The sequence below is a fragment of the Aspergillus ruber genome (assembly GCF_000600275.1).
Source record: "Aspergillus ruber CBS 135680 unplaced genomic scaffold scaffold00005, whole genome shotgun sequence".
NCBI classification, from domain to species: domain Eukaryota; kingdom Fungi; phylum Ascomycota; class Eurotiomycetes; order Eurotiales; family Aspergillaceae; genus Aspergillus; species Aspergillus ruber.
In genome coordinates, this window is record NW_024467301.1 from 529,212 (window position 1) to 541,633 (window position 12,422).

At 48.6% G+C, this 12,422-nt stretch overlaps 5 protein-coding genes across 5 annotated transcripts; 2 read left to right on the forward strand and 3 right to left on the reverse strand.

The window, feature by feature from the left end:
• Positions 1–84: 84 nt before the first annotated feature.
• On the reverse strand, positions 85–2,089 carry EURHEDRAFT_409830 (putative peroxisomal 3-ketoacyl-coA thiolase (Kat1)). Its single transcript, XM_040781202.1, has 5 exons — positions 1,656–2,089; positions 1,502–1,597; positions 592–1,440; positions 475–539; positions 85–420 (listed from the first exon to the last, which is right to left on the reverse strand). The coding sequence occupies exons 1-5, from the start codon at positions 1,752–1,754 to the stop codon at positions 270–272; spliced, it is 1,260 nt and encodes a 419-aa protein (XP_040641292.1). The 5' UTR covers positions 1,755–2,089; the 3' UTR covers positions 85–269.
• A 617-nt stretch (positions 2,090–2,706) lies between these two features.
• On the forward strand, positions 2,707–4,858 carry EURHEDRAFT_450731 (putative bifunctional fatty acid transporter/acyl-CoA synthetase (FAT1); the record flags this gene model as incomplete). The annotated part of the gene is made up of 5 exons (XM_040783899.1): positions 2,707–2,992; positions 3,050–3,205; positions 3,273–4,419; positions 4,476–4,625; positions 4,690–4,858. 5 exons carry the CDS (start codon positions 2,707–2,709, stop codon positions 4,856–4,858), a joined length of 1,908 nt encoding a protein of 635 aa, XP_040641293.1.
• Positions 4,859–4,869: 11 nt separating this feature from the next.
• On the reverse strand, positions 4,870–6,568 carry EURHEDRAFT_409833 (KRR1 small subunit processome component). Its single transcript, XM_040781203.1, has 3 exons — positions 6,433–6,568; positions 6,078–6,350; positions 4,870–6,015 (listed from the first exon to the last, which is right to left on the reverse strand). The coding sequence occupies exons 1-3, from the start codon at positions 6,490–6,492 to the stop codon at positions 5,254–5,256; spliced, it is 1,095 nt and encodes a 364-aa protein (XP_040641294.1). The 5' UTR covers positions 6,493–6,568; the 3' UTR covers positions 4,870–5,253.
• Positions 6,569–8,316: 1,748 nt separating this feature from the next.
• On the reverse strand, positions 8,317–9,807 carry EURHEDRAFT_513473 (class I SAM-dependent methyltransferase; the record flags this gene model as incomplete). The annotated part of the gene is made up of 8 exons (XM_040786168.1): positions 8,317–8,344; positions 8,400–8,577; positions 8,641–8,879; positions 8,955–9,076; positions 9,271–9,336; positions 9,397–9,558; positions 9,614–9,734; positions 9,779–9,807. 8 exons carry the CDS (start codon positions 9,805–9,807, stop codon positions 8,317–8,319), a joined length of 945 nt encoding a protein of 314 aa, XP_040641295.1.
• Positions 9,808–11,131: 1,324 nt separating this feature from the next.
• On the forward strand, positions 11,132–11,846 carry EURHEDRAFT_300484 (uncharacterized protein). Its single transcript, XM_040778268.1, has one exon. It carries the CDS (start codon positions 11,227–11,229, stop codon positions 11,656–11,658), a length of 432 nt encoding a protein of 143 aa, XP_040641296.1. The 5' UTR covers positions 11,132–11,226; the 3' UTR covers positions 11,659–11,846.
• Positions 11,847–12,422: the final 576 nt, after the last annotated feature.

The following is a 12,422-nucleotide window of genomic DNA, read 5'->3' on the forward strand; positions in this document are numbered from 1 at the left end:
CTGACCACGGCACATCGCAGGATTCGGCTCTTCTTTTTATTATTTTATGCATCTTAATTCTGATTGCGACTCAACGTTCTACAATGCAGCAACGCAGCATAATGGACTCAGATTTATCTCAGCATATCCTCGACCATAGTTATCGGGCGACCCACTGATCTTATCACCGTAGCGATATCGGATGTCGATATAGTACAAGCACAGACAAAGATTCCAAACTCATCATTAATATAATTACATTCATAATTTTATCCCAGCATATAATAGTCCTAGTGCTCGGAAACAAAGATACCAGCCATACCCATGCCTGTCCCAACACACATTGAAGTCACTGCGACTCTCTTGTCCTGTCGCCGCAACTCAGACAGAGCAGTAACAACCTGGCGTGCACCAGTGCAACCCAGCGGGTGACCAAGGGCACTTGGAAGATCAGTTAGCTACCAGTCATATGCAATGGGGGAAACAGTCACTTACATAGCACCGCCACGCGGGTTGACCTTAGCGAGATCGAGTCCGAGCTTGTTAACACAGTAGACGCCCTAGGTTACATTAGCCGTTTGTCTCTTGTTTTCAAGACCAAATTATACTTACCATAGACGCAAAAGCTTCATTAATCTCGAAGATGTCAATTTCTTCCTTGCTCAGATTGAACTTGGAAAGAATCTTAGGAATAGCGAGAGATGGCCCGATACCCATGATACGGGGCTCCAGGCCCGCAACGGTAGCTCCGCAGAACTTGGCCACGATGGGCTGTCCCAGAGCCTGCGCGCGCGATCTCTTCATAAGAAGAAGACCAGCTGCACCATCGGTGATCTGACTAGCATTTCCACCTGTCGTAGCACTGGGCTTCCACTGAGGGAATGCGGACCGGACCTTGCCCAGCGACTCCGGGGTAGTACCATAGCGAATACCGTCATCCCGGTTGACAACCACGTCCTTGAATTCACCGGTCTTGGGGTCCTTGACCTTGGTCTGGACAGGGATGATCTCGTCGGCCGTCCAGCCGGACTTCTGCGCGTGTTCGGCCTTCTGGAAGCTCTTGGCAGCAAACTGGTCATGCGCTTCACGGGGAATATTGAACTGAGCGGCGACGTTCTCCGAAGTCTGGCCCATGGGCTGCTGGTTCTGCGACGCAATCGGGTGCGACAAGATCTTATCCGACATCTCTGGTGCACCGCCATCGGGGGTAGTGCTCATGCTCTCGGCGCCCACCGCAATACCAATGTCAATCGAGCCAGCGATGATCTGGTTGGCAATGTTCTGAACTGAGAGCAAACCGGAGGAGCAGAATCGGTTCGCGATGGATGCAGCAGCTGTCACGGGGTATCCTGCGGCGAGAACGGCGGAACGGGCGACATAGGCAGAGCCAGGAGCAAGGACGTTGCCGACGCAGACATCCTCCACGAGGTTGGGATCGAGGTTCGACTTCTCGCGGATGGTCTATACACAAATAGTTGTCAGATACGGTACTGCTCATAATAAGGCATTGGTTGAGACATACCGTCAGAAGCGAAATGAGCAAGTCGTCAATGGAAGTGTCCTTCAATCCACCCTTCCGGGACTTGGTAAGAGGAGTGCGCGCAGCGTATGTGATGACCTATAACGGATTCTTAGCCTCGGTCCTAGAGACAATCGCCATGTCGACTTCTACCTACCACATCATCAGGGTTCTTGGACAGGAGTTGTTGTCTGGCGGTGGCACCTCCAGACACTTGGTTTGTGATAGAAGACAAGCGTTGCTGTGGCGAAGACATGGTTGCGATGATATTCGTTTTGTTTTTAATGGGAGGAGGGAATAGGAATGACAAGACAACTTAAAAAGAGTGTCAAAAATCAATTCAGTCCCCTTAGCCAGTATTTTGTACTACTACGGGGTCCGGGGCATTATCCATATTTGCCCGTGCGGACCGCGGCATCTGGGACCTCAAAATAATAAAAGCCGAACCGAAGGTCACTTTACTCCGGGGTACTCTGTACAGTAACTCGCCACGCCCAATGATCGCCGGGTCCAGGCACATGATATTGATCCAAAGACATTGCAGACTCATAAACGACGCTGTTTCCTTCTCTTGTCTCCTGGCGAGAACCGATATACGATGCCGTCCATAATTACAGGATCCTGTATGATACCGTCACAGCGAACGCCTCGGTTATCGGCGTTGCAGGCCCAGCGGCGATTATTGGTCGACGGCGGTTTTGGATGATAAGAAAGACATCCAAATTCAGAGAGTCTTGACGGGCTCCATACAGGCTAGCCTTCGTATTGGCCATGTTGTTGCGCATTGGCACGCAACACGTCATTATGTTTGAACCCGGGGTATGGAGTACGCAGATACAAACTGCTAGTTTGGATCTAGATCCACGGCAAAGAGACTAACCGGAGAAACGAGTACCTGGGGACATTACGGAGTACAGCACGGAGTACCCCATACATATTCCAACTGGAGGGACCGGCAAATGGCGCAGCTGGCAGACTCCGCATTCAAACTTCGGTTTTGAGGTCTCTATCAACCTGGCCAGATATAACTTCGAGATATTACCAACTGCGTCGTCCGGTGTACCTTTGAGAACGCAAGGGCTACCGTTGTTTGAAACAGACCAGAACATTGCCACCGAGGCGATTGCACGCAACAATTCGGATACTACGGAATACTCTTATGATCTATACCAGCTAACTAGTGTCGCATAATATCATCAACGGGGCTCATGGATATCCTCTCTAACATCAGCGCGCCTTCCATGGCGATAGCATCGGCCCTTGCGGTGACAGCAGGAGCCTATCTCGATGCGAAACTCGGGGTTTCTACAGACATTTCGTCAATTAGGAACGATCGTTCCTGGATGAAGCGATTGAGCCAGCGCATTGCCGACCTGGGAGATTCGACGACAATCTACAGGATGCTGGAGCGTGCAGTGGATGTTGATGGACATGGTTCAAGGGAGGCACTATGGTTTGAACACAAGACCTGGACCTATCACCAATTGAAGGATCGTGAGTGTATCCCTGTACAATTTCTTTTGCGCGGAATATACTGATGAGAACGTGCAGTGGTCGATCGAATGGCAGCTTTACTTCATGCCAGAGGCCTCCAATCCGGCGACGCGGTTGCCGTATTCATGACCAATTCCCCCGAGATGGTTGTTATGTCTTATGCATGTGCAAAGCTGGGTGTCATAGCTGCGCTTATCAACACAAGTTTGCGAGGTATGTATCGATGTTCCTGAAAGCATCGCTTAACAGAAAGAATTAACATGCGCCCTACCCCAAACAGATGACACATTCATACACTGTCTCAACGTTTCCCAATCGAAAACAATTATCTCAACACCGGACTTGTCGCAGTTTGTATGCTCCGACTTGCCTCATTTTGCACTGAGTCTATCCTCCTTTGAAGGTGTCTCACCCGGACCGATCGAGCTTGTCACACCAGCCGACTTGCAAGAATACTCGTCCTCCGGAATTGCCGTGGCTAAGCAGTCTCCCAGCGATATCGTTGCGCTCATTTACACCTCCGGCACAACAGGGAAGCCAAAAGCCTGTGCTATCCGGAATATGTTATCATTGGTTACCTCCAACCCTCAGACCGTCGATGTTGACAATCCCTCCAAGTACTACCCCTTGCGCACCTACTCTCCTCTTCCGCTCTTCCACGGCACCGCATTCTTCACTGGTCTATGCTACTCGGTTGGCAATGCATCCACATTATGCCTGCGCCGCAAATTCTCCGCCTCGCAATTCTGGAAAGATGTCCACGATTCGAGAGCGACTAGAATCCTGTACATCGGAGAACTCTGCCGCTACCTTCTAGGAACTCCTTCATCCCCCTATGACAGGGACCATTCGTGTATCGTAGCCGTCGGAAATGGCCTACGAGAAGACATCTGGGAAGCCTTTCGCCAGCGCTTCGCAGTTCCCGAAATCCGAGAATTCTACCGTTCCACAGAAGGAGTTGCCCGGTTCGACAATTGGGGCGTTGGCGCATGGGGTGCCGGAAAGATCGGGTTCTCAGGCGCCATCAAGCGATACCTCGAGGACGAAGTGTTCATCGTCAAATACGACACTGAAACGGAAATGCCCTATCGTGACCCGCAGACGGGATTCTGTGTCAAGGCTACGCTTGGAGAGGAAGGGGAGGCCATTGGACGGGTTAGGGACCGCGGTATGCTTATCGAGTATCTTCACAACGAGGATGCGACAGAGAAGAAACTGCTTCGCGATGTTTTCGAAAAGGGAGATATCTTCCAGCGCTCGGGAGATCTGGTTGTCCGGGATAGTGCTGGATGGGTGAAGTTTCAGGACCGAGTGGGAGATACTTTTCGGTGGAAGGGCGAGAATGTCAGCGCGGGAGAGGTTCGCGATCACATCTGTTCGATCCCGGGTGTCTACGATGCAGTGGTCTATGGCGTGAGGCTGAATGGGTAAGTCGCACACAGTTCTTTTCGAAGCCTAATGATTAACTAACCCTCTGATACAGGTACGACGGCCAAGCCGGCGCCGCAGGAGTCACGCTGCAAGATGCATCCGCAACGACAGAGAGTGAATTTATCGGTGACTTACACCGTCAGCTCAGAACGAAGGGCGTGCCAACGTACGCCGTCCCACGCCTCGTACGACTAGTTGAGAAGTACGTCTAGCGCCTATTCCCACACCTTTACGATCACATGGCAGTTTGCTAACATGTGTTCTAGGGTCGCAACTAGCGCTACCTTCAAGCAAGCGAAAGGTGATCTGGTTAAGAAAGGATGGGATCCTACCGACGCCAAGGGCGATAAGCTGTATTGGCTGAATGGAACGAAATACGAGAAACTTGATGTGCAGGGTTGGTCGTTGATAGAGAGTGGACAGGCTAAGCTGTGATCAATAGGAGCCTCTGATGTATTTGGGTTGTATTTTGGTCTATAATTTTTGTATATAGATTTGGATATACCTTACAAGGACTTGAAGAGCTCTGCGAATGTAATATCAACAATCTATTGATGGAACCCACTTGCTAGTTGGAAAATGAGAAAATAGTGTCCTATTCTGTGCACAAAAAGTGATACAAATGTTCATGATGAGTGGACGTGCTCCATATATATTCGAAAAAGACAGCCTGCCTGGTATTTGAGATAGATATCAACATTGAAAATAATTCAATCCACAGTTTTTGTTTTGAAGAGTACAGAAAGAGTAGAAAAGAACTCCAGCCCATGCTATGCCTAAGCGCCTCGAGAAAAAGAAGAAACCATTCAGGAACAACATAATTATATCATTCAATCCTCTGCATCTTCTGCAGATTTGCTCTTCTTCTTCTTCTTTTCCTTCTTTTCGGAGTTCTCGACGTCTGGCTCGGTTTCGGACTCGCGCTTTCTCTTCTTTTCTTTCTTCTCCTTCTTCTCCTTCTTCTCCTTCTTCTCCTCCTTTTTCTTCGCGGCAGCATCGTGCTCCTCGGGTGCAATGAAAGCCTTTTCGCGTTCCTTCATTTTCTCCTCGCGCTTCTGGCGCTGTTTCTCCATAACCTCTTCTTTGTGCGTGCGATCCTTGGCCTCCTTGGACAAGAAGTACTCGCCCGACTCGATCTGCAAGTCCACCTTGCTCTTCTCCGGCGCAGGAGGGAAAGGAGTGTACACCTTCTTCGACTTGTCGGTGATCTTGGCCGGCTGGTGACGCTTCGAGAGAGTGCGCTTCTTGAAGTTGGGCAGGAATCGATCCCAGGATTCATTGACGAGAGTAGGGTCCTTGGCGAGTTCTCGCTTGATCATGAGCTCTTTGATATGGTAGATAGGGTGGATGTTGGCCATGCAGTCGTTTACGATACGGCGAACTTCCTTCAATCCTTTGAAGGGGCCCATGACGGAGACGGTGTTTCCTTGGACTAGGATGTAGGTGCTGGTGAGGAGCTCGAGGGCTTTCAGGGTGGAACCTTGGGGACCCAGAATACGTTGACGACGCTTGACGAATCGTTCCTTGTTGCGAACTTGGCTGCGGATCTTGATGATGTCGCATGCGCATCCATCTTCGAGGATTTTGAGGGCCTAGCGATCGGACGATGTCAGTCAAGCAAACTACATGAGTGAAGAAAATAAACGGCACTGACCTGTTGCACAGGCACACTTCTCGAAAGCAACTTGATAAGGTCACGCGCCTTCAGAATTGCAGCAGGGTCGAAAGTCTTCCGGGTCGTCTTGACAGTCATGCTACCCTCGACCAAGTCTAGAGTGCACGCGATTCCAAGCTTCTCCAACGCTCTCGTGATAACCGGCCATGCTTCCTTTAAGTAGACTTCACGGTATTTGGGGAAAAGCGTAGCAAAAGACGATTCCTCTGCAAAACTTCCGCCAAGATTGTCATCGGCTTTGAATACTTCCTCCTGTTGTCGCAAATTTGCGGATTAGCAAAAGCAAGAAAAAATTCATTTGAAATCTGGAAAAATCTATATGCTGTAGACGCACTTTCCACTTGTCAATATCATCCGTGTCCCACGGCTTCTCTCTTTTATATGTCGATGGCATTTTGAGGTCTGTGTTGCAGCTGACCGGAAGAGTCAAATGGAATAATGGATGATTTTCTTGACCAACATTTTTTCTGCCCGCAGGCCGCTTACCGGATTAGGACACTATTTGTAGCCTTTATATTAAGGCATTAAAAGCACACTCTTAAGGCATCAATATCTGAATCTTGCGCCGTAAGCGCCCAAGCGCGTCTATAGAGAACGTCGAGAGAAAAGAATGGTCCGTGTTCTCTGTATTGAGCTTTCTCCATGCTATTCGCTAGTGATAAAGGACCACTGCTTGTTTCGAGGTATCCAATGTATGAGACTCGCGAATGCCGGCAGAGACATGAAATAACGTGCCAGCCGACTTGAGATAGTCTTTGCTACCTAATGCTTGGTAATATCTTTGTATCCTTCTCTGAGACCTAATCATGAGGAAGTACTCCGTATAAAATGCTGCTTTTCGGCCACCAAAAATAGATGAGAGCTTCCGGAGTATTTCGGTGGTCTCTTGATATCCGCCCATCTCGGTTTGCCTACATGAGCTCTGTTTAGTCTTACATGATCAGCCCCGAGAATAAGGCGAATTGCAAACTAGAACCTCTGTTAATGTAGAACTTTTTTTTTTTTTTTTTTTTTTTTTTTTTTTTTTTTTTTTTTTTTTTTTTTCAATCCAATTTCGTTAAGAGGAATGTAGTCGAACAGGAGTGTCAATTAGGGGTCATGATCCAGACAAGACGCCATGGAAGTTGTATAGCAATCATCATTTTGGTGTAAATTGTAGACAGTGAACAATAGATAAACACTCTTGCTTTCATTCTACTACAGTGGCCAATGCTGAAGTTCGATGTTGGGCATCAACTGGTGTTCGTATGCCTGTCCCAGCAGTGTGGTTCCGTACCCGCGACGGCGCTTCTCTTCCCCCTGCTGGACTTCTCTTCCTCCCTCATCTTCATTCTCCTTTCCTTTCCGACATCCTAACATCTGGCATTAATTTCATCTCTTCCACATCGTGATCCGTCGAGATTGTCTTCTGAAGCCCCAGAGATGACTCCTGGCCATTATCATTAGCCCGATCTCACGGAGATCGGGCTTGCATTCTCCCAGAGCTTCTCGTCTAAGCTCCCCCTATCACATATGGCATGGCAGCATCCTCAGGGCCATTATGGCCCGCCATCAGTACTTCTATCTGTAATGCTAGGTTGAGCTCGGAGGATGTGATGTTTTGATGGTGCATTTTTTACTGTAATAAAGGTGTGTTGTCTACTCACTCTGTGCGTTCGTACTTGGAAGTTATCACTGACTCTGGATAATTTTCTGTTGCTCTAGCAGCCGAGAAACTCATTTGACTCCCCGAGATTGCAAAATTCCTCGAGTTACGATAGTCTGCACTGTTGCTCTGTATCAGCCAGGTGTTCGTTTGATCCACACGCCGTCCGATCCCCGAAGCTAGTCCATTCTAAGGCCTTGTGGTGCTTCCCCGTCCGGGCGTAGATCATGGGTAAAACACACCGATTTTAGTCTATATCTTGATGGAAGTATCAACGACATGCAGTTACGAACTGTTGGACCAGCTTGTTTGGCGGGATGGCTAGTGCTATGGACAAAAATGCTCAAAGGCGCAGAATAAGGAGGCATCGAGAAAAAAAAAAAAACATCTAAACTGACCGTTCGTTTTGTTCGTTACTTTAATTGTGAAATCGAGGAAGAAGTACCTAACATGACAGCGGCACCGGGCTCTCGCTAGCTAAGTCCAATGTGCAACCTCCCATGTGCGAGAACCTGCTTAGCGGATGATTCCACCGGTCAAGATCCAACGCACCTGTCCTCATAATCCTTACACTTATGGTTTCCGTCCAATACAGACGTATCTAGGCTGTCAGATGATTGTTTTCCACATCACGTTATGGGTGGACCGTCACCTACACGGGGAAATATGCCTTGATTCTGGGGTTGTCGGCTTCATGCGCGGCCTTAGTCACCAGTGTTTGGAATTCCTCCTGAGGCATACGCTGACTTTGTGTCAAAGGGTAATGTGCCAACGCCGAAAACAGGCGCTTGACATTTTCTCGATTTACCATGCCAATTTCTCGCATTCGTGGATCTGGAGCAGTGTCAGAAAAGGTGTCGGCGATAGTAAGCAGGAGAAATAAAATAGCGCACTTACCACCCGACCATGCACTGAGTGGCAGTGGGATCATCCTGACGTCGATGTCTACCAACCCTGCTCCCATCATGAGCGCTTTTAGTCGCGTTCCCACACGGAGGTCCTTGGTGTCTTCCAGTGATCTCATGAACCTCGCGCTCCATTGCCTTAAGCCATGTTCTTCGGTGATCGAGCCGTTGTCGGATTGAACGTTGAAATATATCTCGACTACTTGTACCCAGCCACCCGGTTTCAGAACCCTAGGAGACCCGTGTAATGTTAGAATGCGGTAATTGATGGGATCTGACAGTAGCTATCCTTGTCAAAAGTCGTACCTTTTGATGTCTTGAAAATATGACTGCCACCTTGAGCGGTTGAGCCCGGTTGCGAGGAGCCTCGAGTGGACAAGATCGAACCAATTCGAATCGAAAGTGAACGAGCGGTTGAGATCGTCGACCTACATAAGATAGGGTCAGTATCATTTCTTGCACAGACCTCGCTTATAGCTTATAACCTTGGAGCAAATGAGGGGGCTCTGGTGAAGGAAGCAAGGAGAATGACAGATCTCTTCTAGGAAGTCGATTTTTCAATGCCCGAGAGATAACGCTTGGAATCAAAACAGCCTCAAGAACCAGTGCGTGGAACACCCACCTGTAACCACAAATTGTCCGGCATGTCGTCTGGATTCATGTGCGGCGATATATCGACCCCAGTTACCTTTTGATGACTGACGGTCAGTGGGCTTGTGATGAAGCAAAAGGCCTTTCAGTTTTTCACCTCGCAATAAGGGTATCGCTCAGCAGCTTCGATAGCCCATGATCCCGCACCGTATCCGCAGTCAAGCACTCTTCGCGGCCGAGAGACTGGTGGAAAAATGAGTCGGTCATCGAATACCCTTTGGAAAACGCGATGTTGGATCTCGAGACGCTCTGCTTCTTCCTGTCAAGCAGACTAGTGTCAGCTGAGAGCTGTAACCAACCGGATGCTGTCATACCTCATCAACAGGGACAAACGATATGCGGTGATCAATCGAATATTTCTGATACTGGCGATCTTGGACGGTTATGGTCTCCAATAGTTGCTGGTCCAGAGATTCGGTTTGCGAATCTGGGCTCCTTGGTGTCCGCAGAAAAGGTCAGCCAGTCCAGTAGTTTTGTACGAATGTTGAGGGGAGGCCTGGTACGTCATCCTAATTCCTTGGACTTTTGTCTACCTAGGATGGTTTCGGCATGTATCTTCGCAAACTGGTTCAGGGGCGACAAGAGAATATCGTCACGAGTTATATGGTTCGTTTATTGTCACAATTCGTGGGCTGGTATACTCAAATTATGATGAAAGCGATCGGCGTGGCATGAAAGATACTTCGGCATTGATGCCAAACAGTATATGTATGGTGTGTGCTTCTTGGAAACGGCATGGAAGATTACTACGCGAGACACTGTATTCGTACCAAAATGTACGGACGGTGGGAAAATCCGCACAATCCCTCTCCGCTCAGCCCAGAGGCGTGGACTGCAAAGGCTCTGCTTGCTTCAAGGAACAGAGCGAATCATTTGCGACGATTGCCTAAGACACCCTCCTGAAAGACGGAATACGACAAATGGTAATTACTCCTTGGACAGCGTCGTGCGGTAACAAAGAAATATGACTATTCATTTTCCAAGAGGGAAAAAAAAAAAAAAAAACAATTATCTACCTTTTAAACTCGGCATAAGGTCCGGACTTTGGGTCCAGAAGCCCAAGCCAGATCACAAGGAAAGGAGGGGCCGTTGATGGGTTCCGGAAGGTTACCGGTGCCGACAATTCTAAAACGCAAGGATGGCCGAAAAGTGATTGTTCCTTACGGTGTTGGTATGGCTGAGCCCACACGACTTGGAAAGAGAATGACAAAGCTAGATTGATCTTTCATCAGCACACCATCCTGACCTGAGGGTTTAGAGCGGGTTGAATATGTGAAATTTCAAATGTGCCAATGAATTGATACTGGACTTGCAGTATGTCTAATCACAAGGCACTCTGATCTTATCCGACGACGGTACCTTAATGGTCACAAGCCCTAAGGGTGTGCATGGCCACAGGTGCTACGGGGGTATTCAGCAAATAATGGACAGCCAGGGCCCGTTCAAATGTTCCTGCTGAGATCGAATGACAAATCCAACCAATCACACGAGGGGCTGAAATAAGACACCAGAGACGGAAACAAAGAGCTACGATTCTGGACTAACGGAGAAAAGAAACAGCACCCGAATATGAGCAGCATGCCCGAAATGGAAGTGGCTATGTGTACGAAGCAGACTGGGGGGAAGTTGAACATTAACCATTATATGGGTCTTTTGCAGATTTACTGCAAAATGTCCACTACGTTCTTTCCCTTCACCCGTTGGGAAACGACCCCAGAGTTCACATCATATCTCTGAGAAATACTATTGGCAAAACCACCGGACAGCGAAATGACGACATTGGTGTTCAAGTATAGTGGGGAAGTTGACTGAGGGCGGCCTGAGGATCAGCAGGAGACAAGGGAACAGACAGTATAATCTCGCTTCCCAGCAGTCTCATTACGGACGGTCTCCTTTCCCGGCTTCACCGCTCCTTCCGTTATCGCTTATGCTCTGTCGGCTTAAAACTGAGACTCGTATTGAATGGATAACGATCCATATTACGACGGCGAGCAGTCGTGGATATGGTGCTGTTTTGTCCAAAAGCCAAGCCTGCCTTAGCGTGTGCTCAATGGGTTCGAGCGGCCAACGGCTCGCGCAAGGCTCAAGCAATAATGAGATAACTGGCACCTTCATGGATCCGTTAGGGAGACCATTGTTTCTACCCGGTATAGTCACTTATGTTGGTACTATTTCCGTGGAATATGCCGTTTTCTGTTTGGAGACCCGAAGGATTATAACAATCACGCATGCTGCATGTGCATTTTCTTTATCCGTCATTCTAAGGTTCTGGTTCGATGTTATGGACCGAATAAACAGACGGAATATAACCGGCATAGCCATTACGCGAGTCGACATGCATGGCCATGCAGGTATTTAGGGGCTACATTACATTATCACTACTGGTTACTAGCACGTTTGGGCCCTCGGGGAGTTCCTAGCCTTGAAACCGAGATGGACTGAACGTGAATGGGCGGTCAGCGGCGCTTGTGACGCAATGCATGCACATCCGGGAACGCATGCGCATCAGCATGGTCTGCCAGGATTGGAAAAGACAGCATCCAAGCCGCCGGGTCTCACTGTCAAGAAAAGATATTTCTAGAGGCAGGGTTGGTAACGATTCCAGCGCCATGGTTCGCATTCTCGGGAAGCGAGAGTGTATTCGGAGACTAACGATGGCGGTTAGTCCCGTTAGTGTGGCCCACGATATTTCCGAGAATTTGAAGATATGACAATATTTTTTGCCCCTCTGCTAGCATGTTCTCTTCAGACTTTGCTTTTCTCTGTATCAGGGGGCGAAACTGTTTAAACGAGATACGGAGGCCATGAAATATGGAGCAGGTAGGTGGGCCGGACTCATTTTATCGGCCATTGCAAATGAGCCTTGAATATTTGCTTCTGCCGCGCAATCGCAAAATTCAGGCATTTTATGGAAGCATTTCAAGTAGTACAGCATCTAACATCAGAATAGTAATAGGATTATCGTACTCCATACAGAACTAGGCATTGGCTGTCCTCTTTCCTTTTTTCTCACCTTCTGCAGAATAACAATGGATCCATTGGGGGGCTTAGTCGGTGAGGACTCGGCATATCCAATTCTCCATAGTCTCCATAGTCTCTATGGAGTATGTACGAAGTACCTCC

Excerpts from the sequence above, each read along its gene's own strand:
- EURHEDRAFT_409833 (XM_040781203.1), bottom strand. The coding sequence starts at position 6,492 with ATGCCATCGACATATAAAAGAGAGAAGCCGTGGGACACGGATGATATT. Across the intron at positions 6,351-6,432 it reads ATGATATTGACAAGTGGAAA|GAGGAAGTATTCAAAGCCGA; the intron begins GTGCGTCTACAG and ends TTGCGACAACAG. Across the intron at positions 6,016-6,077 it reads GAAGTGTGCCTGTGCAACAG|GCCCTCAAAATCCTCGAAGA; the intron begins GTCAGTGCCGTT and ends TCCGATCGCTAG.
- EURHEDRAFT_409830 (XM_040781202.1), bottom strand. The coding sequence starts at position 1,754 with ATGTCTTCGCCACAGCAACGCTTGTCTTCTATCACAAACCAAGTGTCT. Across the intron at positions 1,598-1,655 it reads CCAAGAACCCTGATGATGTG|GTCATCACATACGCTGCGCG; the intron begins GTAGGTAGAAGT and ends AATCCGTTATAG. Across the intron at positions 421-474 it reads AACCCGCGTGGCGGTGCTAT|TGCCCTTGGTCACCCGCTGG; the intron begins GTAAGTGACTGT and ends TGATCTTCCAAG.
- EURHEDRAFT_300484 (XM_040778268.1), top strand. The coding sequence starts at position 11,227 with ATGCTCTGTCGGCTTAAAACTGAGACTCGTATTGAATGGATAACGATC.